General features: G+C 38.0%; 2 protein-coding genes across 2 annotated transcripts in view; one reads left to right on the forward strand and one right to left on the reverse strand.

Moving 5' to 3' along the window:
* Positions 1-18123, reverse strand: part of nalcn (sodium leak channel, non-selective) — a gene marked incomplete at both ends in the record, with an annotated part of 87284 nt that extends 69161 nt beyond the window's left edge. Inside the window, 9 exons of the mRNA XM_079426954.1 lie at positions 2651-2755; positions 3707-3849; positions 6619-6770; positions 9958-10086; positions 10168-10307; positions 10423-10506; positions 15978-16160; positions 17311-17451; positions 18082-18123. Coding sequence (XP_079283080.1) covers positions 2651-2755; positions 3707-3849; positions 6619-6770; positions 9958-10086; positions 10168-10307; positions 10423-10506; positions 15978-16160; positions 17311-17451; positions 18082-18123 — 1119 coding nt within the window. The remainder of the gene's footprint in view (positions 1-2650; positions 2756-3706; positions 3850-6618; positions 6771-9957; positions 10087-10167; positions 10308-10422; positions 10507-15977; positions 16161-17310; positions 17452-18081) is intronic.
* Positions 18124-23910: 5787 nt separating this feature from the next.
* itgbl1 (integrin, beta-like 1) overlaps positions 23911-25068 on the forward strand; it is a 48174-nt gene continuing 47016 nt past the window's right edge. The window contains exon 1 of the mRNA XM_079427471.1: positions 23911-24127. Coding sequence (XP_079283597.1) covers positions 24036-24127 — 92 coding nt within the window. The 5' untranslated portion in view covers positions 23911-24035. The remainder of the gene's footprint in view (positions 24128-25068) is intronic.

Raw genomic sequence — 25068 nt, forward strand, 5'->3', positions numbered from 1 at the left:
ACCATTCTTTGTAAACCCTAGAAATGGTTGTGCGTGAAAATCCCAGTAACTGAGCAGATTGTGAAATACTCAAAATTGCTTAAATCACCTTTCTTTCCCATTCTGACATTCAGTTTGGAGTTCAGGAGATTGTCTTGACCAGGACCACACCCCTAAATGCATTGAAGAAACTGCCATGTGATTGGTTGATTAGATAATTGCATTAATGAGAAATTGAACAGGTGTTCCTAATAATCCTTTAGGTGAGTGTATATAAACATTCTCCTAGCCTCCGCCAAACCCAGACTCCCCTGCCAGACTGTCAAACAAAGAAGCGTGGTTCGTCACTCCACAGAAAGTGTTTCCACTACTCCAGTGTCCAGTGTTGGCATGCTTTACATCACTCCATCTGACACTTGGCATTGCACTTGGTGATGTGAGGCTTATATGCAGCCACTTCCATGAAGCTCCAGCCACACAGTTTTGTGCTGATTTTAATGGCAGTGGAAGATTGGAGCTATGGAATCAGCAGAGCGGTAGTGAGATCTCAGCACTCGGTGACAGTGAGTTGCTGCTGTTCCTAAATGTTTCCACTTTTCACCTGTGGTAATGGGCCTGACTGAAACAACTAAATTCAATAATTGAGAGGTGTGTCCCAATACCTTTGTCCAAATAGTGTATATATAAGAGTTTATTGTCAGTAAGATTTTTTTTTAAGTATTTAAAACTTACTCAACAAGGATTAACAAAAAAAAAAAAATAATTATCAAAGGTGAGAGAAACACTTTTACGTTGTTACTATATATAAATATATATATTATATATATATATATATATATATATATATATATATATATATATATATATATATATATATATATATATATATATATATATATATATATATACTTTAGCACCAAATCAGCATATTGGAATGATTTCTGAAGGAACATGTGAAACTAAAGACTGGAATAATGACTGCTGAAAAATTTGCTTTGCCATCACGGAAATAATCGTCATTTTAAAATATATTACAACAGAAAACAAACACAAAAATATGCAAACATAGTTCACAATATTATTGCTTTACTGTATTTTTGATCAAATAAATAAATGTAGCCTTGGTAAGCATCTTTCACAAAACAGCAAAAAATCTTGGCGACTTTTTGAGGCTCAATATACAAACTTTTGAATGGTAGAGTATATAAAACTGTTTTTTTAAATAATATAATAGAAATAAAATAAAACATAAAATACAAATGTAGATTTCATTATATAGTATTTACATATCTTGACAAATTCAGGGATCCTTTCATTTTCTTCATAATTCGTTTTTTGTTGGTTTTATTTTGAGATCACATGTATCAGATATTTCTTCACGAGATTCACCCCATTAAAGCAGTGCTGGAATAAATGTTGTGTGCTATAGCCCTTCTTTTTCCCAGAGGGCACTTCTACAGCCATAAGACTTGAATAATGGTGGTCAGGTCACTCCTGTGCTGCCAAAAGTGTTGCCAGCTCCACTCATGCCAACCTCCAAGGCTCTGCTCCAGGACTGGCTCTGCCACTGTGACTGGCGCAGTCAGGGAGACACTATGCCTCAGTTCACACAATTACACACACAACGTTTCACACCACGCCCCCGCTCCAGATTTTCTGTGCATTTGCACCATTAGCTTGGTTAGTGTGAATTTCTCACCAAACATTAAGTAGGCGATGGTTGTATAAAATCAACAGGACAGGTTTCCCCACGGGAGAGGATTGCAGGCAGGAAAGCAAGTGCATTTAGGGTTAATTGATTCTCTCTATCCTTTCAGTTGATCAGTCACATCAAATTTAGGCTGAATGACAGAACTGCAAACACACACACGCATACACACTCTGTCTTTTCCTCTCTTTCGGTCTGTTGCACTTTCTGCAACGTTCCTCTATGACTCACCCCTGAGTCTGCCAGCCGCACAATCAGATTTCTCTATGCCGTTCGGGGCCCCCACCTGACAAGCAGCCAAATTTATTAAAAAAAACAGCTTGCTGTCGGGTGTATCCTGCCTGCTTAAGGCCAGGGAAGCCAGACTCAAAGCCTCCAGAGAATTATGGGAAGAATTTCTTCGGATGTCTGCGTTGGTGTGTATTGGTCTGTGCTTAATAATCATAAGTTTTTAAGTCGTGACGTATTGTCAAGTATGGTGACCCATACTCGAAATTGGTGCTCTGCGTTTAACCCATCCAAGTGCACACACACAGCAGTGAGTAGTGAACAAATCCACACACACACACACACACACACACACACCGTGAACACACACCCGGAGCAGTGGGCAGCCATGCTGCAGCGCCCGGGGAGCAATTGGGGGTTCGGTGCCTTGCTCAAGGGCACCTCAGTCGTGGTATTGAGGGTGGAGAGAGCGCTGGACATTCCCTCCCCCCACCTACAATCCCTGCCGGCCGGGGGCTCGAACTCGCAACCTTTCGATTACTAGTCCGACTCTCTAACCATTAGGCCACGACTTCCAATATAAATGCTGATATTGAAGGTTTTGATATTTTTTCTTTAGTTGGTTTAATTACATCTGTCCATACATATTGATCAAAGAGATTAACAAACATGGGAAATGAGTCATACACCAAAGGCTGCTTTTTGTGCACATGTGCGCAAGTGTGTTTAGTTTACCTGTGTAGTAGCTGTTGACGTGGTGCTGCTCCGAGATCCCCACATCTGCTGGAACTGCACTCTGATCTCAGCAAATGTTTCAATAATCACAGCGATAAACACATTCTGGGAAGACAAATAAAAGAAATCACAGAAAGTTAATGAATGCCCAGAAATTATGATTTTATTGAATGCTTGTTCTTGTTGTCTGGCATATAAGTGATAAGTGTGAAAACAAATCTGTGTTAATGATAAAATACATATAATGTATCATATGTCACACTGTCATCTTTAACATTTAATGAGGTTTAATTCTGTTTGTTACAAACTGATTTCCTGATGGTAATCGCTAGCCACAGATTCTTTCAGCAGAGCTTAACTTGGATTTACACCAGAACATTCCTTAAAAAGTCATAATTAGTTTTTTTCTCTAAGGTCCACACTACCTTTCAAAAGCCAGTTTTTTTATTAATTAATACTTATTAATTAATTAATACCTATTGAGCAAGGATGATTATGGATGATTACATTAATAAAAAGTCGTAGCAAAGACATTTAAAACAAATAAAATGTACAAACTTTCTATACATCAAAGAATCCTGAAAAAAGAAATGTATCACAAAAAAGCAGCACAACTGTTCTAAATATTTATAAGAAGAAATGTTTCAAATCTGCATATTATAATGATTTCTGAAGGATCAAGTGACCCTGAAGTCTAATGACTTCTGAAAATTCAGCTTTGCCATCACAGAAATGAATATTTTAAAATATATTAAAATAATATATTAATATATAATAATTTATATTCTGTTTTTACTGTATGTTTGATCGCATCTTTGGTGAGTCAATTTTACGTATTTCAAAAACCTTTATTAGGCTTACTGACCCCAATCTTCTCATTGGTCATGTATGCACAAAATAACTGCACTGAATTAAAATATTTTAACACCCAAAGTATAATATAACACAATATATTAAACTCCTAGAATAACCCTCATTTTCTATGTCTAGAAATAAAGAAGGACCCATGTTAAGATTTTGCAGATCGCTGGTGTGAGAGGAAAAGGATTTTTCCACCTTGACCAGCCAGGCGAGGAAGAAGATGAGCGTGATGAAGTAGAAATATGAGCGCCAGCGTGGGAAGCTGTCGATGGCTCGATACATGATGAAGACCCATCCCTCCTGAGAAGCGGCCTCATATACGGTGAATATACTGGTACCTGGCAAGAGGAGACGACAAGAAGGTTCACGACGGGGACGCGAGAAGACAGAGGAGGGGGAAAAGCCCATGTCTGAGATGTTCTTGTGCCCCCAGAGTGGGCACTGAGACACAAAAATTCAGACATAAACACAGTCTTGGCATTAGTGGTCCTTGTCAGGTGCTTCCTATTACTCAGCTATGTGGTTCTCTCTCCAAACAGCTGAATGAGTTATCCTCACTTCTGAAGTACTCTTTGATTCCATGTTATGCTGGAGTGTAAAAGTATCTGTGTATCAAAGGAACTAGGCTAAATGAAGAACCACACAATCAAGGACAGATTGCTTTCATGGCTATGTTGTATTATGTGTTTTTAATCATACAAGTGTGATTTCTTCATAAAAGATGAGAGGAACGAGGACAAATCCTCAACTTAAATGTGTAAATCTTAAAAATCTGTTGTTATTTACAGTATTAATTCTGTTATTTAGCCATCCTCACACTGTTCCAAACCCTGTGTCATACAAAAGAGATGTTTAGCTGAGTATTTCATTATCTTCTCCATACATTAAAAAATGAATAGAGATGACCATCATTATGGTTACTATCACATAATAAAATTACTAAAACCAAAATGTAAATATACCTTATATAAATATACAGCACAACTACAATTTAATTCAAAATATTAATAGATACCAACACTGTTTCTTACACAACATTTACACCATAAACAAATGACTTATTTCATACACACAGTGTTTGAGATGCTCTATAGTTCCAAGCCCTCAATGATGTTATCGCTGCACTCACGGTGACCCATGATGCCGTGCTGCGATATGGCTGCCAAAGGCCAGCAGGAAGCATGACACTCAGTTCTGCTTCCTGCCATTTCCCACCAGGTCCAGGGGCAGAATGGGCCAAGGACACTGGCAGAGCCCTGTAAAGGTTAGCTTCACCAACCATACAACATATCCTTCACAGGGACCTAGATTAATGAAGTACTGTAAACTATTCACTTGGCTTTGTCTCAAAACTGTGTTCAATCGATATGTAATTCACATTAGATAAAGCACATACTTCAGTATAAACAGTAACAGAGTCTTTCCCTGGATGAATTAGAGGGAAATGCACTTGGCAAACTAAGGACTCCTATTAAAAATCACTTAGGGATACATCATTGTGTCCAGAGATGCCTAGCAAAAGGGAAAAAGTGAAGTGACATACTGCCAAGTATGGTGACCCATACTCGGAATTCGTGCTCTGCATTTAACCCATCCATAGTGCACACAAACAGCAGCGAACACACACACACCGTGAACACATACCCGGAGCAGTGGGCAGCCATTTATGCTGCGGCGCCCGGGGAGCAGTTGGGGGTTCGGTGCCTTGCTCAAGGGCACCTCAGTCGTGGTATTGAGGGTGGAGAGAACGCTGGACATTCACTCCCCCCACCTACAATCCCTGCCGGCCCGAGACTCAAACCCGCAACCTTTGGATTACGAGTCCGACTCTCTAACCATTAGGCCACGACTTCCCCAAAAAGAAACTCTATTCCCATTTCATCCTGAATGGCCTAAGAGAGAATACTAAGACTTAAATTTTTGCGAGAAAAAAAGACAATAGCTCAGCAATCCTTGAACACTGATGTTCCAAAAAATGTTACTATATTCCTACAACTCAGTTAATCCAGTTAAATTTATTTAATCGAATAAAACCAACACAACTGTGAGATTTAATGTAAATAAAATAGCTGCAGTTGAATAATTAACATAAAAAAAACATGGGACTTAATTTTGTGGTGTTGGAAAATGTTGGCACTCCAACTGGATCAGCAAAAAAATAAAATATATTAACCCTGACATTGGACTTTTTCCCAATCATACTTTATGTTTCTGCATCCATGAATCTTAGAAGCCCAAAAAAGGCATTGTTGAAGCTGCAAACCACAATGTGAACACGGATGAATGGACGAGATATCACTGATGCAGGAGCGGTTCTGGTTGACTTGCACATAACTTAACTGTGTACTGAACTCTATAAAGAGAACAAAGAAGGGCCCATTCGCAGATCTCTATGTTCTGTAAGTCAACGTTTCAAAGCCACAACTATTTTTTTTAAGGAAAAGCCTCCCTTCATGGCTATTTTGAGATTAGCAGCACTGCTCTGTGTACCTTTCTAGTGGATTTATCTCAAATGGAAGCGATAAAAATGTGGCATGCTGCTTCGTACAGATCAAGGTGCTTAAATAAACTAGTCTATTTGTGAAGCTGCCTTCACAATGCTTTGAAATATAAGCTTTGCTGAAAATCCCTAATTTCCTAAATGCAGCAACAGAGGGCATTTATCTGTTTATGTTTGCGTGCACGCTATGCATGGATCAACTGAAAATCCTTCAGCCAACAATGCTACAATTAATCACACTTAGTCAAGAAATGACATAATTGGTCTTAATCACTGTAAATAATTACAAAGGGCAGAGATGATATAATTTTCCACAGACAACTAAAACTAAACCAAGCGAATTCAAATTTCCTAAAAGGCCAGGGAAAATGCTTTTAGTGTATGCCAGAGGTGTCCAATTTGGCTTTAAGGAAAAAAATGCTATGATATTCATAATTCATATTTATATTCATAATATTGGAATTTTAGCAACAGCAGAAGAAATTTCCAGGTGCAAACTAGAGAGCGATAAAGAAAAACTAATAATAAAAATTCACAGAAAATAAACAAAATCACAAACCATTTTATCATTGCAGATGGACAAATGTGAAGCATCGCAATGACTCACCAAGCTCATTGAAGCCACTATATCCGAGTTCCTGTCTGCTGAGTCCCAAGTCTTCCAGATCCACACACTTAAACCCCGTCGGACACTGATAACCCTCCCCGTTCGGAGAGCAGTGTGTATCAGGGATCGCCAGACTGTTCCATGTCACATTACTGGAAAAAGACCAGAGTGTGGTTTCAAAGAATCATCATCAAATGTTAAATCTGATCAAATTAACCATTATATTGTAAGAGACCATCTGGTGTTTTCTCACAGTCTAGCAGTGTTATCCTGCTCCTCTCTGAGAACATTTACACAGTCAGCATTTGGGACTGACAACCATATTTACTAACAGGTGTGATTCTAATTGCCCTGTACAGGACACAGGAGTTTATATAAATAAATAATTATTAAATACATATTTTTAAAAGTATTACATATGATACTATATATTATATATAACATCAATTACTTGAATTAATACTTTTATCAATACACCCAGAACATTAAACAATATCAAGTATCCCTGCTCCTCGTCTTGCTCTAAAACATATAAAATAATGACATTTTTACTCTTCACATTAAGGCCCATGCAAAGTGCAAAGAATGCTGAGAATCCAGTTTGTCAACAGCTAAAAGTATTTTTGAGCTCACATTTGCCCTACATAATTTAATGCACATTTTAGACAATTAAAAGAAATCAAGTTCAGAACAGAAAGGCAATTTGGTTCAAATCTGTTTTTCTGCTCTGGTTTACACACACACACACACACACACCATATTTGTGCTTTGATTTTAATAAAACAAGATTTTGTTAAAACATTTACTTGAGAAGACTTTTATTCAGAGAGTATCTATTAAATCTATTAATGGTAAGATGATAACAATATACCTATTCTAACACACACAGTCGGCTATAGTTTCGGCCACAGGTGTTACTTCAGGAGGCACTTATGAAAATTAATGTTTTCAAATTGGCTCGCCAGACATACTTTCAAATTGTTTATTAGGGACTCCGAAATGAATGGGGATCATTGATTGCAGTATCACAAAGGCCAATCAGAGACACAACGGTGAAGCAAAATAGCTCTGATTATACAGCGATAAATAATCCACCAAAAAAATCATCCCTGTGAAGAAACTGATAACAAACACGACTCAAAAGATATTAATAACACCATAAATTATTCATTTTATTTGAAAATGGACATGCTTTTTGATTAATATATCTTTTATGACTTAAATAAAAAGTGTTATTAGTAAATATTATACACTTAAATGGCATAGAGACAGAAAAAGGGATTGTATCATATTGATCACCTGTCATACAGTGCTGTAGCCTATGTCTGTAATTGAGAGAAATGTGTGGGACATTTTCTGAACAAGGTGACAGTTTATGATTGGCAAGGTCATGAGGCCTGTTCTCATCCATATTTAAGCACCTGAAAAATAAAACGTCATGACATCAAATCTAAAAATGTATCCCCAACAGACACGAGTCTGGTAAACTCCCTTGCACATTTATTCCATTGAATCCCTGTTTGATTCAAATCCCTGCTACTCTGTGCCAAGGACAACACTGTAGTTCTGCAAGATAATCAACAATGAATTTTTCTGAAATACACTTCCACTTGTGTGATGCATGAAAATCCTGCCCATACACATATATTATATGGCGGACAATATTTTTAACCTGTGGATAACCTGTTTTGAATGATATTATGTTGAATGCCAGTACAGGGTCAGGGTGAGATAGCTTACAACATAGGAGCTCTTTTCTCTCATGCACATAAACGGATTGAGGCCAGGCTGCTAAAAAGAGGCGATCATGTGCTCGACGCCCAGGCAACACAGGAAACGTTAATTATTGTGATTAGTGCTCAGCACACTCCTCTGTTGCTGATGGTTTAGGCTCTTTGTTTTAGAGCCGGCTCTGACACGCCACTCATTTGCAAGGGAATATTAAATAGTCCTGGGTTTTAAAAGAGAACCACCTCCACAGCTCCATACACACTGCATTAAGACTGTGCTCAACCCTGCTTTCATCACGCCCTTAAGTTGGGATACGTGTGAGTGTTCCAGCAAGATTTACAGTTAATTTTTAGACATGAATTTCTGTTGGCTTATCAAGCACCTCCATGTGAAACGAGAAATTCAGACAAACATATTATATAATGTGGCTGTTCTTTCTGTTTAGTGTTTATGAGGCCGTGACATCACATGATGAAATCATTGGTACAACCCTCCCCACTCTCCAAGAACTGTACTTATCCAGAGTGAGCAAAAGGGCCGGTAAAATCACTCTGGACCCCTCACACCCAGCACACTCCCTCTTTGAACTGTTACCGTCTGGTCGACGCTACAGAGCTCTGTGCACCAGAACAACCAGACACAGGAACAGTTTCTTCCCTCAGGCAATCCATCTCAAAACACTCAACAATAAATGTGGAACACACAATTATAATACACTATCCATTCACCACACTAACTAATTTGATCTTTATTTTCTCATTTCTAATTTGCACATACTTGACCTGTACATACATAGTTGTCTATATTATATATTGTGTTTTGCTGCTTTGTACATTGCCTTTTGGTTAATTGTTGTTATTCTTTTATTATCTGTGTCCTGTTGCTGTCTTTCTGTTGCACTGTGGAGCTTCTGTCACTACAAAAAATTCCTTGTATGTGTAAACATACTTGGCCAATAAAGCTCATTCTGATTCTGATTCTGAAAATGATGACTGTTATTAATACCGTTTACAGCTGCTGATGGGATTTATATTCCAAAGAACAGATGTGTGTGGGAGGTGTACAGCAACAGATGCATACTTCTAATCTCGTGCTGATGCCAGGAAAAAACTGCAGCATAATGTTAAATCCCCTGATTCATTCCAGGGCTAATAAACCAAAAGGAGTGCGATAAAACCCCCTACACAAAAAGCAGTTCTTCACTTCTTGGGCTATTAAGTTAAATCTAAGACAGCTGATTTTATTGGATTTAATATGGAAGCTTGTTTCTGCCACGGGATAAAAAAATAACAAAAAGTAATTATTTATATCACAATTTAGTTTTCTTCAATTTCTTGAAAAAATTTTATTTTTCTTGCAATTATGACTTTATATCACTGATATTGCAAGATATTAATACAGCAGAATTCTTAGATTAAAAAAGTTGTCAATACCTTTTTTAATTTTTGTTTCATGGTGGATACAAAAAACAAAACTGCAAAAAGATTTACCCCTTTTTTAATAATTTCCTTTTTAATTATTAATTATTAATTTCTTTTAACTTTTTAATATTCTGTTGTAAAAACGGGCTCCACAGTTTAATGAAAATAGTGATGAAACTTTGCGTACCCTTTCTGCGTTTCATTGGTGACACAGTGATGATTGAAGGTTCCAAACATCTGAACCCCCAGGATTCCATACAGGAGCAGGAAGAAGAGCAAAAATATGGACACACTCCAAATCTGCTCCCCCGACCGCCTGAGAGGAAGTGAATTTTTAGTGGCTGATATGGAAACAAGTTGACATTTCTCACATTCTTTTGGCTCGTGGGGCTCTTACTTGAGAATGTTGGTAATGCGGGTACGAGGCAGTTCAAATCGGAAGTAGATTCGGAAGGCTCGGATCATAATGAGGGCCCTAGGTATGCGTAACATTCCCCAGGGTGACATTTGGTCCACAATCTCTGCTATTTCAAACACCTTGAGACCATTAAGAGGAACAAGTGGATGAGCAGAGTTGCCTTTGGAGCTCAGTTCTTTTTAATTTGAAAGAAACAATTTACTTGGGAAATATCACTGAAGATAATTTCCTTACCTGAAGCACAAGAGAAACCCAGAGGAAGACCACCATAAAGCCATCAAACATGCACCAGCGGTCTTTAACATAGGAGTTCTCTCCCTGGAAACAGAGGCAGGTGATAAGACACAGGCTGTAAATGAAAGTCCACAGGTGAGTGGCAGCTGGTCCGCCAGTTTAATGAAAGATTGTGGCAGCTGTTAACAACAGAGCCAGCAAAACTCAACAAACACTTCAGAGTATGTATCCTGCCAGACATTGACTAACAAGTGTGCGCTATAAGACCTAAATTTGGTACAAAAAATATATGTAATGAGAACTGTCAAACAATGTCTCTAATGGTAAAGCACACAAATAATATGGTAAATAATAATGACAAACAAAAAACAGGAGCTTGGAGTACTTTATATTCAGGAAGTGGATGCATATCATGCCCATATATTTTCATTCATGTTACAGGTCTTTTGTAAGCATTTCTTTTAAGCTTTCACAAATTCATTTTAAATAGTCCTGCTATAATTTAAAATTTCTGGTTAAAGAAATCAAATCAGTAAAGATATTTATAATATGACTAATTCATTTCAAATTTATAATGTGACTAATTACTATTTCGAATAAATGTTCTTTTGAATGTTCTTCTTTTAAACATTCTATTTATCAAAGAATCTGGGAAAAAAATGTATCATAAAAAATATTAAGCTGTGCAACTGTTTTCAGGATATTAGATTTCTGAAGGACCATGTGACAAAAATATATTACAATAGGAAAAAACTGCAATATTACCATTTTACTGTATTTCTGATCAAATAAAGACAGCCTTGTGTGAGCATAAAAACGCTTAAAACATTAAAATATCTTACCGACCCCAAACTGTTGAATGGTAGTACATATATTTAAGTGAAAATATTCCATGTATCCTCTAAATACATATAATGTCGTTAAAGATGTGTTTTATATGAATTAGTGTTGTCAAAAATATCGATATTTCGATAAATATCGATACTGAAATATCTGAACGGTACCAATATTAATTTCCCGAAGTATGGATACACTGATACTAGCCGAGCTGTCACTTTCACTTCTCTCCAAAGGCGCGTGGACAAGCACCACACGTGACCGCACTCGTCTCCTTCGCTCTGGTTAAATAGCAAAAGTGAAGTGAATAGAAAGATGACTGCTCTGGTTGTTAAAGAACACAGCAGGAGCGCTATCTCTAGGGATCTATGATCTCCGCGATGCAGAGAACGCGCACGGAATCCAGTCATAAACAAGGAATTTACAGTTTAACGCGGAATGTCACGGAATTTGTCAAAGTATTAAGCTGCAAAAGTCGATTTAAATATTAATCCTGCATGTTCTGCGCGTCTCTGTGTGAATGTGCTGCACGTGCAGTTTTGTTTACTAATGTGGCGCTCGCGGTGATTTCAGCGTCTGCCGTCTCAATGAGGACATAAATACATCAACAATATCTCCAGAACTGATCTGAAAGGCACTTTACGAGCATTTTACCATTTAATTTGAGTAAAACTAGCGTCATATCATACACACACAGAACTTTAAAAGTATTCACGGCAACCCGTCAAAATAAAAGTTCGGTTTAACTTAGCCTATTAAAGACCGTGTGCCAGAAATAGGCTATATTACTATTATTTAGTAGAATGTGCATAATACTACTACTTACTACTACTGTTAATTTTTTTAAAATAAATAATCACAAAATATTTTAATTTGAATAGTAAATCCCCTTCATTTGCCAAAAATGTAAATGTTTAATTTTCATTCATTCAAATTAATTAAAATTGTTTTATGCCTTCATCTGATATCCAGTAAAATTTAAATACACAACACAGAATTTCTGAGGGGGAAAACACATTTCATAAGGCTACTGTAAGAATAAATAAAAATGGTTTGTATGCATTCAAATAATAGACATGCTAAAACACAGAATTTGGTAACAATAAAACATAAGGTGATAAAAAAAATAATAATAATTTCATACGGCCCTAAACGTGTCATTTTTGTTACACTTTAAATAAATTAAATGTTAAATTGTATAATTTTCATGATTTTAATGAATTAGACATGCTTTTAGATTAATAGCATTTAATTTGACCATTAAAAAAAACGAGTCCAGAAAAATTCAAACGGAAAAAAAAACGGAATCCAGAAAAATTAAAATGGAAAAAAATTAATGTAGAAAATTTTTTAACGGAATCTGGGGAAAAATAAAACTGATTTCATAGGGCCCTATATCTGGAAATATTTTGGTTCTGAAGCAAATGAGAATATCAACAAATAGAACTTTGGATTTTAATTAGTACATGTATTAGTAAACGTTTCAATTAACATTTAACTAAGATTAATAAAAGATTAATAAATAAATCAACAAATGCAGTACCTCAAGACATTTTTTTGTTCATGTAAAATATACCGCATGTTCTCGACTTGTTACATTTATCTTTAAATTAAAAAAATTACCCCCTTAATTGTCACGAGTCTGTTCTGTTTTTGCCTTGTTTTCCATTGACCCAGTTTCCCCGATTAGTTAATTAGCTCCTCACCTGTTTCTGTTCTCCCCTAATGATGACCTGCCTTTATAAGCCTGTGTTCACCCTTGCCATTTTGTCTGCTATTATTTGATGTTACACGTTGGAAGCTCTCATTATTAAAACCGCTCTATTTTTGGATACTCCTGTTTGTTCTGCCTAACTGGAGGCCCGTACCGTAACAGAATAGCAGACCGAAACGGTTTTATTTTTTGCGGCGTTTTTCTTTTTGCTCATTTTTGTTTCTTTTTCCTCTCCCTTCCGGTATGGATCCCGCCGTCCTACTCCTTTGCCTGGAGCAGAAGGACCGTTTGCTGGTGGAACACACCATGGACTACATCAACCTGGCGCGCCTTACACACTTTGAAGACCGCTCGCTCTGTGTGTTCTACATCGCCAACCTGAGCGAGCAGTGTAAGGCACGCCTACCAGCGAACGGTCCCAGGGAGAATCCCCAGCCCACGCTTCCACCGCTGAGGGTGAGCAACAGCTGGTTTCTGGAAGCTATTTTGAGGAACTGTTGGACCTCTTCGAAGAAACTCTTATTGACTGGTTTGGGGAGGCATTACCCCACTCTGAATCCCCTGTGTCTCCGCTGGTTCCGTCCAGCCCTGAATCTCCGTCGTCGCCGCTGGTTCCGTCCAGCCCTGAATCTCCTGTGTCTCCGCTGGTTCCGTCCAGCTCAAGTCCTTCCGTGTTCCCTCCCAGCCTCCCTCTCCCGCCTCCTCGGTACCAGTCAGCCAGTCCTTCAGTCCTCCCTCAGCTGCATCAGGAAGGCCCCTCAGCTCATCCTCAGCACGCCATGTCCGGTGGATCGGTTGAGCTTCGGGTCTCCCTGCAATCTACCACCTCGGGATTGGAGGATCCCCAGTCCTCGCCTCCAGCCTGCGAGACCCGGACTCCACCTCGGCCCTCCGATCCATCGGCTCCACCTTGGCTCGTGGCTCCCTCATCTCCACAGTGGCCCCTCACTCCACCAGCTCCGCCGGGCTCCCTCGTCCCTCCGGCTCCGCCTTGGTCAGTCGTCCCCCTGCCTACTCCACAGAACTCCACTCCTCCAGCTCCGCTTCGTCCCTCCATTCCTCTGGCTCTGTCGGGTTCCTCCCTCCCTCGGGCTCCACCGTTGTCCTCTGTCACTCCGGCTCCACCGCGTCACTCGGGATCCCCGCCTCCGCCTCACTCGCCTGAGCCGCCGGCTCCGCCGTGGCCCTCCGGCCCATCCGTGTCACCCTGGCTCTGCGACTGCTCTGCTCCATCCTGGGCTCCTTCTCCACCGGCGTCATCTCCGGCAGTCGGCCCCATGGTGTCGGTGGTCCCATCCCCACCATGGCTCCTCCCGCCATCGACTCCGCCATGGGCCGCCATCCTGGCTGGCCTCTGGACTGCCATCTGGCTTCCCCTGCTCCGGGCTCCTCCCTGGCTCCTCCCACCCTCCACTCCCCCTTGGACTCATTTTTTGGACTGTTTTTGTTTTTTCCTGCTCCCTATTGCCCGGATCCCTCCTACTCCATGCCCGCCTCCTGAACCTCCACCCTCCCTCCTCGGTTGGTCTGCATTTCTCGGTGCGAGGACGCACCGTTCCGGGAGGGGGGCGAACTGTCACGAGTCTGTTCTGTTTTTGCCTTGTTTTCCATTGACCCAGTTTCCCCGATTAGTTAATTAGCTCCTCACCTGTTTCTGTTCTCCCCTAATGATGACCTGCCTTTATACGCCTGTGTTCACCCTTGCCATTTTGTCTGCTATTATTTGATGTTACACGTTGGAAGCTCTCATTATTAAAACCTCTCTATTTTTGGATACTCCTGTCTACCTTTGTGTTTGTTCTGCCTACCTGGAGGCCTGTACCGTAACATTAATATTGTGGCAGTTTTTCTCTCCATGGTATCGAAAATGGTATAGAATATCGATCTTTTTCAAGGTATTGTATCGACGTTAGAAATTCCAGTACCGTGACAACACTAATATGAATTGCTGCATGTCACACCACAGGGTTTATCATGTCAACTACCTATTCACACACACAGCTGGTGCACAGGAAATGACATCAGAGGTGTGACATGCTCAGGTTTGTTTGCTTGAGTGCAGACTGCCTTCATGCACCTGTGGCTTTTCTTAGATAGAGAGACAGATACGTCATTGGTTGAAGCACTTGTTCTCCCAAGACATCTGCCCATAAATCCCCTAGGGTTTCAGAGCCTCTGATCAGCTATGGTGCTCAGATCTCACACTCTCTAGTAGGCCAAAAACCATGATTTATTAAATGGGTAGCTTAAAAACTAAGTGACGGTCTGACTGACTTTATTAACAGCAACTGGTAGAGATTGAATTTGGAATATTGTTTAAGATGATGAATGCTTAACTTAAGATTAAAATAGATGGCCTAATTCGCAACAGATAATTAATTATTTGCATTAATTCAATGCTTAGACTACTGCATTACCAACTAATCATGTCTCCGAGTCCAGAATATACCTAATGGCAAAAATATACCTGCTAACAGTGACAAAGAAAACTACATGTCATTGAATTTCACAGATCATACCATGCACTCAAAAGATGGAAATACAAAACAAATATACTGGCCTAGTTAACTGAGTTGAGGTCACAACTATAATAATGCTGCGAGCTTCTCTCCTTCAATAAAATTCAAATGCATGCGTTAACTTCGCATATAATTGATTCAAGGTTAATCACCCTGTCCTCACACGATCTCAGGTCTAAAGGAACAAATTAATTACTCTATCTTCTACATAACCTTACTGCTTTCCATGCTAGAAGAATGATAAAGACATTCCCATGCATCTCTTTGCAGGTTCAGAAAACAAATGATTCACTTATTCAATGTCTGCATTCAATGTCAATGTCTTATTCAATGTCTGCTCTCTTTGTGGTTGTTATCCTTGATTCAATTAAACTGCCCATACGTTATTTAGCCATCTGCCCACTTTATTCACTTCCAAAGGACACAGTCTTTTTTCTCTTCCTTTTTCTGTTGTAAATTGTGACAATGCTTATTGAGTATGTTACCTTGATGATGCCCCTGATATGCATTTTGGCAATCATCTCTGCAGTGTAGAGGAACATCAGCAGCGTATCCAGTGCGAAGGTGACATACTGCAGTGGCGGGTAGTGCTCAAATGTCATAGGTGTATTCATACACACCGAAATGACACTGATTATGGCACAGGCCCGTAGGAGAGAATGAACCCACTGAGGACAAAGAACACAATCTGTTTTAGAGTGTCGAACATCCTCATGGTTTTAGTTTTGCACCTTTTCCTAACTGAGTGGGTAAACGCTTGGAAATCTGTCACTGGGGTGTTATCCTTGCAAAATGTAAAATTTTATTTCTTATTTACCCCTTAAAAAAAGGTGATTATTAATGCCTAAAAGATACACGTGTAAATATTTGTACCTTAATGGTACATAGTAGTACATTTTGAAGGGGTACTGCCCCTTCATACCTTTTTTGTGAGAGGGCAGCTTTTTTTGTGCTTTATATAAGTTTTATAATGCCAACCAATTATTCAGTGAAATTTTGGTCTCTGCTGCACAGTAAAGGATTTTCAATGAATAGGTGATTTTCAGTGAATAAATATCAATCTGTTCCTCGCAAAACAGCTATTGTATGGTTTCAGAAAACTTGAAAAAAGCTTTTTGTCCTTTTTCAACCTTGAAAGTTCCTGGTCAGTGCACAATTTGTTATATGAAAAAGAGAAAGCATTATTCATAACACCATTTGTGTTTGATGAAAAAAATAGAATAAATAAAAAATACAGGCTTGGAAGGACAACAGTACAAGTGAAATAATTTAACTGAACTACTCATTTAATATAGAGTTATGTAGAATAGGATTTTGGACCAATGAGATTTTAATATGGGTGGGGCTAAACCAAGCTGCTGTGGAAATGTCTTGAATGCTGAGTGCACCCATTTTTTACCTGCTTTTGGTGTCAGCTGCTTTCAATTATTTTAGCTGTACAAAAACAGCCAGTTATGCTGGTTGATACTGCAAATTGTTATTTGTTATCAAACTATTTTAATGTGATAGTGTAATCATGAACACACTGGTTTGTAGTGCAAATATTTTTTAGTGTTTACTGCACTTTCTTATTCTTCTAGTTATTTACCGACAGCAAATAATGAATCAGAAGTCTCTCCCATACACAGAAATAGCTTACTTCTCCACTGGAAATAAGGTGGCTATATGGTCTTTGAAATAAATGTCTCCTACTGTATGAAATTGCACCTGGTTAGGACAAGGTTTTAGCTTGTTAATTATGTCTTTTTGGGAGTATGTGTGCGTCATGAATTATTGTGAAGAGCCACATGGTAAGGTTTCAGAGATATGTTCACATACTGGTTTGTTGATCCAAAGTATGTCTGCACTGTCTGTCAGTGTTTCATCTGGCCCAAAGTCGGTCATAGGCTGGGCCTCGACCCGCGAGCTCTGCTTCCTCTTCAGCATGCTTGGGCTCGCTGTGCTATAGAGAGAGTGGATCTGGAAGACAAAAGCACATCGACCACAAATGCTAACTTAAACCACACATCAGCCAAAGCTCAAATTCCGTTTGTCGCCATTTGATTTATTCTTTATTAGATGCTAACTCTATATGTGTTCTAAGTACTTACATTACAAAATATAATGTATTAGAAAATAAAGAGATTTAGTTTGGGGGAAAAAGCAAAATAGCTTAAAACAGGCTAAATACTAATTACTATAATTATGTGGCTTGAAAAAAACACCTCTGAGGAAGTGTTATATCAAAAGTCCTAAGCACAGAAACATCTAGTAACTACAGCATGCAAACAGATTTGAGCTATGTGTTCATTGTGGCTGTACAGTACGACATGAGGACACAGCTCTGAATGGTACCAGACAGTATGTATTGCAGTGTTTCACAGCCACCATTAAACACAATCAAGCATATGATGTACATAAAACACAGACTGTTGACTTGACATAGAAATACCGACTTACCTTCTGCAAAGATCACACTGGATCTTCAGTACAACACAAACGACAGGTGACCGATAATGAGACTGCATAATATTGGCTCTAGAGCCATTCTTACCGAGGACACTAATAAAACATGGATATCACACACTCACTGAAACAAAGCGCACATACCAACGGGAAAAGTAAAGCTGAAATTGTTCCAGCACTGCACATAACATGCGATCAGGCATACCCTGTAAATAACACACAACAGTTAGTCAACATGGCATATGGTGTACCAAACGGGTACAATTATATAGACAAATAATGTCCACCACATCAGACAAGGCATATATGCAACACTGAGTGGCGGAGTCATGGACGGATGGGATTGTGGGACCAGTTTACTCACGGTCAGGCTCCTCATTGGTGCATTCATCCCCAGCATAGAGAGGAACTGAATTCAATACAAAAGACGGCTGATCGGTGCAGTCGAGGTCTATCCTGCAAGAACATCATTAGCCTTTTATTCTTATTTATAAAGGAGTCCCGTCAATGAACGCTGCATCACACTACAGCTGAAAGCTTGACCTTTACATGTGATATCAACACAAAAGGAACAAATCCACTCCAGAGAACTGTCATGTCCAGTAAGGTCAGGCGGGCCTTTGTGCGTCAAATATCATGTAACATGACGAGGAGCTTTTCCGGAGTTGGTAAACATTTGAAAGTCAGATGTAACATGAATTACACTACATCAAGGTCATTCGAAGGGCAGTTCGGAACAATGGCAAGATTCACATTTAAAGTGTGTGCTGTCTGCCAGTAAAAACATACAATTTGATACAATTTGAAGTCTATAATAGAAAGTTGAATCTTAAAAGTTTTTTACATTTATGTCAAGAACATAGTGGTCTCTTCAGAACAGCTTCTATGTAGTCACAGGCAATTGTAAAGTAATTGCTACAGTTAGCGTATGTTGATAGATAGAGATTTGAAGACAACTGAAAACAAAATTACAGGGTATAAGTGCAGCAATGTAGGAGTAAGTTGCAGAAGACTACAATTAGTTTCACTTTTACAGAAAGGACTATTTGCCTAACGGCAGGATGCAATCACTAAACACTTAAATGGTGGCTGGTGTTGTGAGATTTTAGGCTTGCTTGTTACATAAGCGGTTTGTGTTTTAGATTAGACTGTACATGAGAAGGATAATTATTGCCCCAAAGGTTTTTTGTTTCTAAAATTATAGAAAATAAAGCAGTATACAATATAGTACAACTGATTAGACTGGATATCCAATCCCAACTTCATATTTTCATTTCATCCAAGAACAACAGAAAATAGACATATAGGCATATATGTCTCTCTGCATGTGTAAATTCTTACTAATAAAGTTATGCCAAACACAAAAGTGCATCAAATTTACAGTTGAAGTCAAAAGTTTACATACACCTTGCAGAATCTGCAAAATGTTGATTATTTTACCAAAATAAGAGGGATCATACGAAATGCATGCTATTGTTTATTTAGTACTGACCTGAATGAAATATTTCACATACAAGATGTTTACAAATAGTCCATAAGAGAAAATAATAGTTGAGTTTATAAAAATGCCCCTGTTCAAAAGTTTACATACGCTTGATTCTTAATACTGTGTTCTTACCTGAATGATCCACAGCTGTGATTTTTTGTTTTGTTTAGTGATAGCTGTTCATGGGTCCCTTGTTTGTACAGTTAAACTGCCTGCTGTTCTTTAGAAAAATCCTTCAGGTCCCACAAATTCTTTGGTTTTCAAGCATTTTTGTGTGTTTGAACCCTTTCCAACAATGACTGTATTTTGAGATCCATCTTTTCACACTGAGGACAACTGAGGGACTTATATGCAACTATTACAGAAGGTTCAAACACTCACTGATGCTTCAGAAGAAAAAATGATGCATTAAGAGCTAGAAAACGTTTCTTATTTTGCCTAAGTATCATATTTTTTCTTCATTTAGTACAGCCCTTCAGAGGCTACAGAAGACATTTAAATGTTTCCCAGCAGACAAAATATGTTCAATTTACCCTGATCTTCAAATTCAAAAAGTTGTCACCCACCGGCTCTTGATGCATGGATTTTCCTTCTGGAGCATTTGTGAGTGTTTGAACCTTCTGTAATAGTTGCAAATGAGTCCCTCGGTTGTCCTCTGTGTGAAAAGATGGATCTCAAAATCATACAGTCACTGTTGGAAAGGGTTCAAATACACAAAAATGCTTGAAAACCAAAGAATTAGTAGGAGCTGAAGGATTTTTCTGAAGAACAGCAGACAGTTGAACTGTTCAGGACAAACAAGGGACTCATGAACAACTATCACTAAACAAAACAATCTCAGCTGTGGATCATTCAGGTAAGAACACAGTATTAAAAATCAAGCGTATGTAAACTTTTGAACAGGGTCATTTTTATAAACTCAACTATTATTTTCTATTATTTTCTCTTGTGGACTATTTGTAAATATCTTTTATGTGAAATATCTCATTCAGGTCAGTACTAAATAAACAATAGCATGCATTTTGTATGATCCCTCTTATTTTGGTAAAATAATCAACATTTTGCAGATTCTGCAAGGTGTATGTAAACTTTTGACTTCAACTGTATATCCATATTATTAATGTGTACAGCACTAATAACCATAACAATATTACTTTTCATTCATGATGGATTTTGAACAAAAGGCTAGGCAGTAAACACATTACCAGGGCCAGAAATTAACCAGAGCTGAGGGCAAAAGTAATTAAAAATAAAAATAAATAAAATTTAATTAAATAAATAAAATTAAAATAAATGTATTGGAAATTTGTGCTGTAGTGAATTTATCTGTTATTTGTAACATTTGATATACTTTTCATATGACTTTTTTGTAGACCTACTCACACCATCCATCCATCCAGAGTGTTTCTCTTTTCATGGAGAAAAAAGAAATGTCCTAAAATAAGTGTGTAATTATGAAATGAAACCTTCCGAACAACTCTAAAAACCTGCTACATTTATTTGATAAAAAATGTTGTGACACTGCAGGGTATAATCAAACACAGAGACTATAAAATTATAATATATTATTTTAGCAAAACATGTGTTCCGTTAAGATTGCTCACAGCTACTTTTGTATTTAAAAAAAAAATTGTTTTTAAAAAAACAAATATTGTTTATGACACTGGTTCCAACTTGACTCCCTCAAATGAAATCAGTCAAATATTTATCTTTCTCTATCTGTCTCTTCATGTTCAGCTTCTTGGTTCTGTTTTAACCAACGACCACCTAGACATTTTCAGATCTGCAAAAATCTGTATAATTTATCTTAGGTTGATCCAAATAACACTGTACGATTATGCAATTAAACACCCTGTTTCTGTTTGACACACACACAGCTATTCAACACAATACCTCCATTTTTACAGACCACAGCCAAAAGCCACCTGTCTTCAAAAATATATCACATGTAAAAGCAAAACAAACTGACTCGAAATCATGTCTTGAGGCAATGTGGCACACCGGAACACAGTGACATCAGCCATGATCCATGAGCATCATGCAGGGAGATTCCTCCTGCTGCTGCACGGTTACCATGGCAACAGATGAGAGCAGAGCTGCTGCTGCTGTAGCTCTTGCTAAATAACCTCTTACGAGAAAACTCATAAAACATAAAGGCATGTCGATTATGACATTGTGTGCATTACTGTCTAAATTTGTCACAAGCGTAACCGAAAAGGTTTTCAATCAAGTACAGCGCTGTATTTTTGAACAAAGGCCTTTTGACTGCGCAGTCGGTTGCATACACTTCCTGGTAGACGTGCATACAAGCCGAATAAAACAAAATACACCTCTTATCTGACACTAATGGAACTCACGTGTCGAAACGACAGGAAAAACGCTCTGTGACTTACCGGTTGTTGAAGTATCGCCGTTAAAGCGGTGTATAGTCCATGACTCGTACTGAGCTCGAGCTTCAGGCGCAACAGCCGCGCGACAGATGCGCTCCGGACGCGCGTGACCCGCTACAGAACAGCGCGCAGGATGAGTGAGATCCCGCAGGCCTTGACATGTCTAGCATATCAGTTCTGAGAGAAACACGTTTCTTATTATTTTAATGAATGTTAAATGCTGATAAAACTTTGAAATCTAAAATTGAATTTTAAGTCACTATTCTTGAATAAACATCAGCGTTGAACACAAAAATACCAGGAACAACTATTGATTATAATTGAACACATCAACATATCAGTAATTTATCATCGGAAATAATAAATAATAACTATTAATAGTATAGATACAGACCAGGGCTAGTTGTCACAAGAGCTATAATAGGCTATAGAAACTAGCCTATAGGTTTAGTATGTGTTTGATTGGGGAAAAAAAATACCCAAATGCTTTTTTGCAATTAAAATAACAAGCAAATGCAATAATGATATAACAGCAAAACAACAATTAATATTAAAAATGATATTAATTCTCATTCCTCATAATCTGAAATGACAGACGTCAAGTTGAGCTCCTACTATTAGGAGGCAGGTCGTGACATTTTCATCCGGACAGGTTATCACGCGTTTTAAAAGTTTTGATTTTTAATAAATTAATAACACTTTTATTTGGCCAAAACAAGTTTGATATTATTATTTCATGAATACTTGCAAATACTATTGATTCTTGAAAATCAATACTATATTATTATTGAAAAGCTAATCTGATCTGGATTCGAAGACTTTACTAACAGACTACTGAATTGACGGCTGAATAGGCTACACAGCGTTAAATTTTGCAACATCATTTAAATGTGGAGTTAATGAATCCACCTAATTATCGTCGTTGAGCTTGTGTGTGGAATAGGCCTACATAAGTCAGTCCTGAAATGGCGATGACTGACAACCGTGATAACCACAGTGATTTGACCTCCACAGCTGTAAACATGGATTGCAATACCATACTCCAACCATTTAAAGTTGTTTTAAACCAAAATAACATCGAAAGAAAGTATCGCCTGAACCATATAGGGGTGGTGTGTTAAATGCTCACTAAGCTGTTGCTTTTAATATTCCCTCTTGAGTGTACCAATGGATTTTCCAGAGATCACCGGGCGAGCTGGGTTAACATGGAGATGGACAGCGCGTGAATACATCAAAACACACGCACCTCTTTGTAGTTTTCGGTTTTATTCTATTAAATTTGCTTGTAAAATGTGGATCTTTCTTTAAATTGTCAAACTGTGTGTGTACTAACTGATATCGAGCTCTTTAGTAGAGGAGTGATAAACGTATTTGGCAACGGCGTATAAGAACTTTTACAAATTAGACGCACAAGTCTACAAACAGGAAGTGTCCATGTGTCTTTAGAGTCCTTTTGTGAATTGAAACGAACTGGGTTATCTTTGCTCTGAGGTTCCTTGTTAAATTGATATTTAAATAAATGGACAAATAATTTTGCCTAATCAAAAGGTCTAGCCATCATTACATGCTTTTATTTGATTCTTCAGGTTTGTCAGGATGGGACATATGCTATTGCTTGGTAGGTGTCTGCAACGTTTTTTTTATTTTATTTTATTTCAGATTTCGTTTTTATTCAAAGTAATTATTAATGGTAAATGGATAGCAGCTATAGAACAAGATGGATCATATAAATATGGGAATATAGCTTGATATTAATATATTATTCCTCCAGAATCTTCATTTAAAGTTGCTAATTATTACTGTGTTGGATAAAAATAGCATAACGATAAAACAGATCATTGAAATCTTAAACAAAGCTCAAAACAGTCTTGAAAGATTCTTTGTTTCGTAACCAGTTGTCTCCATTTTATATTTTATGTTTTGTTTTTTATCATGATTGTATTAAGAAATCCCCTTTTGAAAGCACAGCACTGCAGATATATGGAAAGTAAAATCCTCAATTATATTTATGAACAACTGTTTTGAATTACGGTTATATAGTTTTCTTTTTTGTCACTTTATGTCTTACTCCTGCCTTTGCACCGAGAGAAACAACTAATCAAAGGCATTCATATGGAGAGCGCTGTTGGCCTCTGAAGTGTTCGAGCTGGATTTGGCCAGCCCGTTCTCCCTCTGTTTTAGAAAGTGGAAATTCCTGAAGACACTTCACTTCGGATCTAAACATGCATGCAGAGACTTTGGTGAACTCCGTCTTAGTTTCTTTGCTTCTAATTTTGCTCTCTGCCATTCAAGGAAGTTTACAGCAGTCGCTAAGGTGAGTTTAGCTGTCTTGTTTTTCAATCAGTTTGACTTTTCCACTGTACAGCCACGTTTTGCTGACAGATTGGATCTTTACAGACGGGGAAGTTTCTGTTGTGTAGTCACAGCTACAGAACTAGTCCAAGATTTATAGATTTCTATCTTAAGCTTTTTACTATTCTTTCTTTTTCCATTCTTTACAGGAATGGGAAGGTGCCAGCAATGTTTTATTTGTTTTACTTAATGCCTCTTTAACCAGTTCTTACTTCACAGAACATACAGTTTTTTCTCAAAATGAGAAACATATGCACCTTTTTGAAGCTCCACAGTTGTGTGACTGTAATTTTGAAAAATGACTTGTGGTTTATACATAGCAGGTGCACATTCACCCTAATGTGTACCACAATGCATGTTTATGTATGCTCTCCCTGCATTGCACATAATCAGAGACAGAGACTGAATCAGAGTGAATATGCTGTTGTGGCTGACAGACTTGTTCCATGTAAGTGCAGCCATACCAAGCCTCTGAACAGTGTTTGCTTTACAAAAAAAGTGTATTTTTATTACCCTGTAATGTGAGAAAGGCCAACTGCAGAGACGAGAAGCAGGAATGGTATGTAAGAACACTACCAAATGAAACATATTTTTTACAGGGGAACTCGGTTGGGAAAATAATAGTGTAATAGAGTCCACCGTTTGTTTTCAGTAGGTTTGTAATGGAATTCTTGTTCTTGAGTTTGACAGCATTTCTTTTTAGACCCTTTACCAGCATACACTGCAATATACTCTTTGATTATATTATATTATTGTCCTCAATGTACAGAAACTTAAGATTATTTTTATTGCTTCCAAATTCAGATCTTCTGTAGCAGATGCATTTGTATGGACAGTGTCTAGACACGAGTTTGCTGTGGGACTGAGTACTAGCAGATTCATGCCTAATGAGTCATGACGTAC

The sequence above is a fragment of the Barbus barbus genome, assembly GCF_936440315.1.
Source record: "Barbus barbus genome assembly, chromosome: 10".
NCBI classification, from domain to species: Eukaryota; Metazoa; Chordata; class Actinopteri; order Cypriniformes; family Cyprinidae; genus Barbus; species Barbus barbus.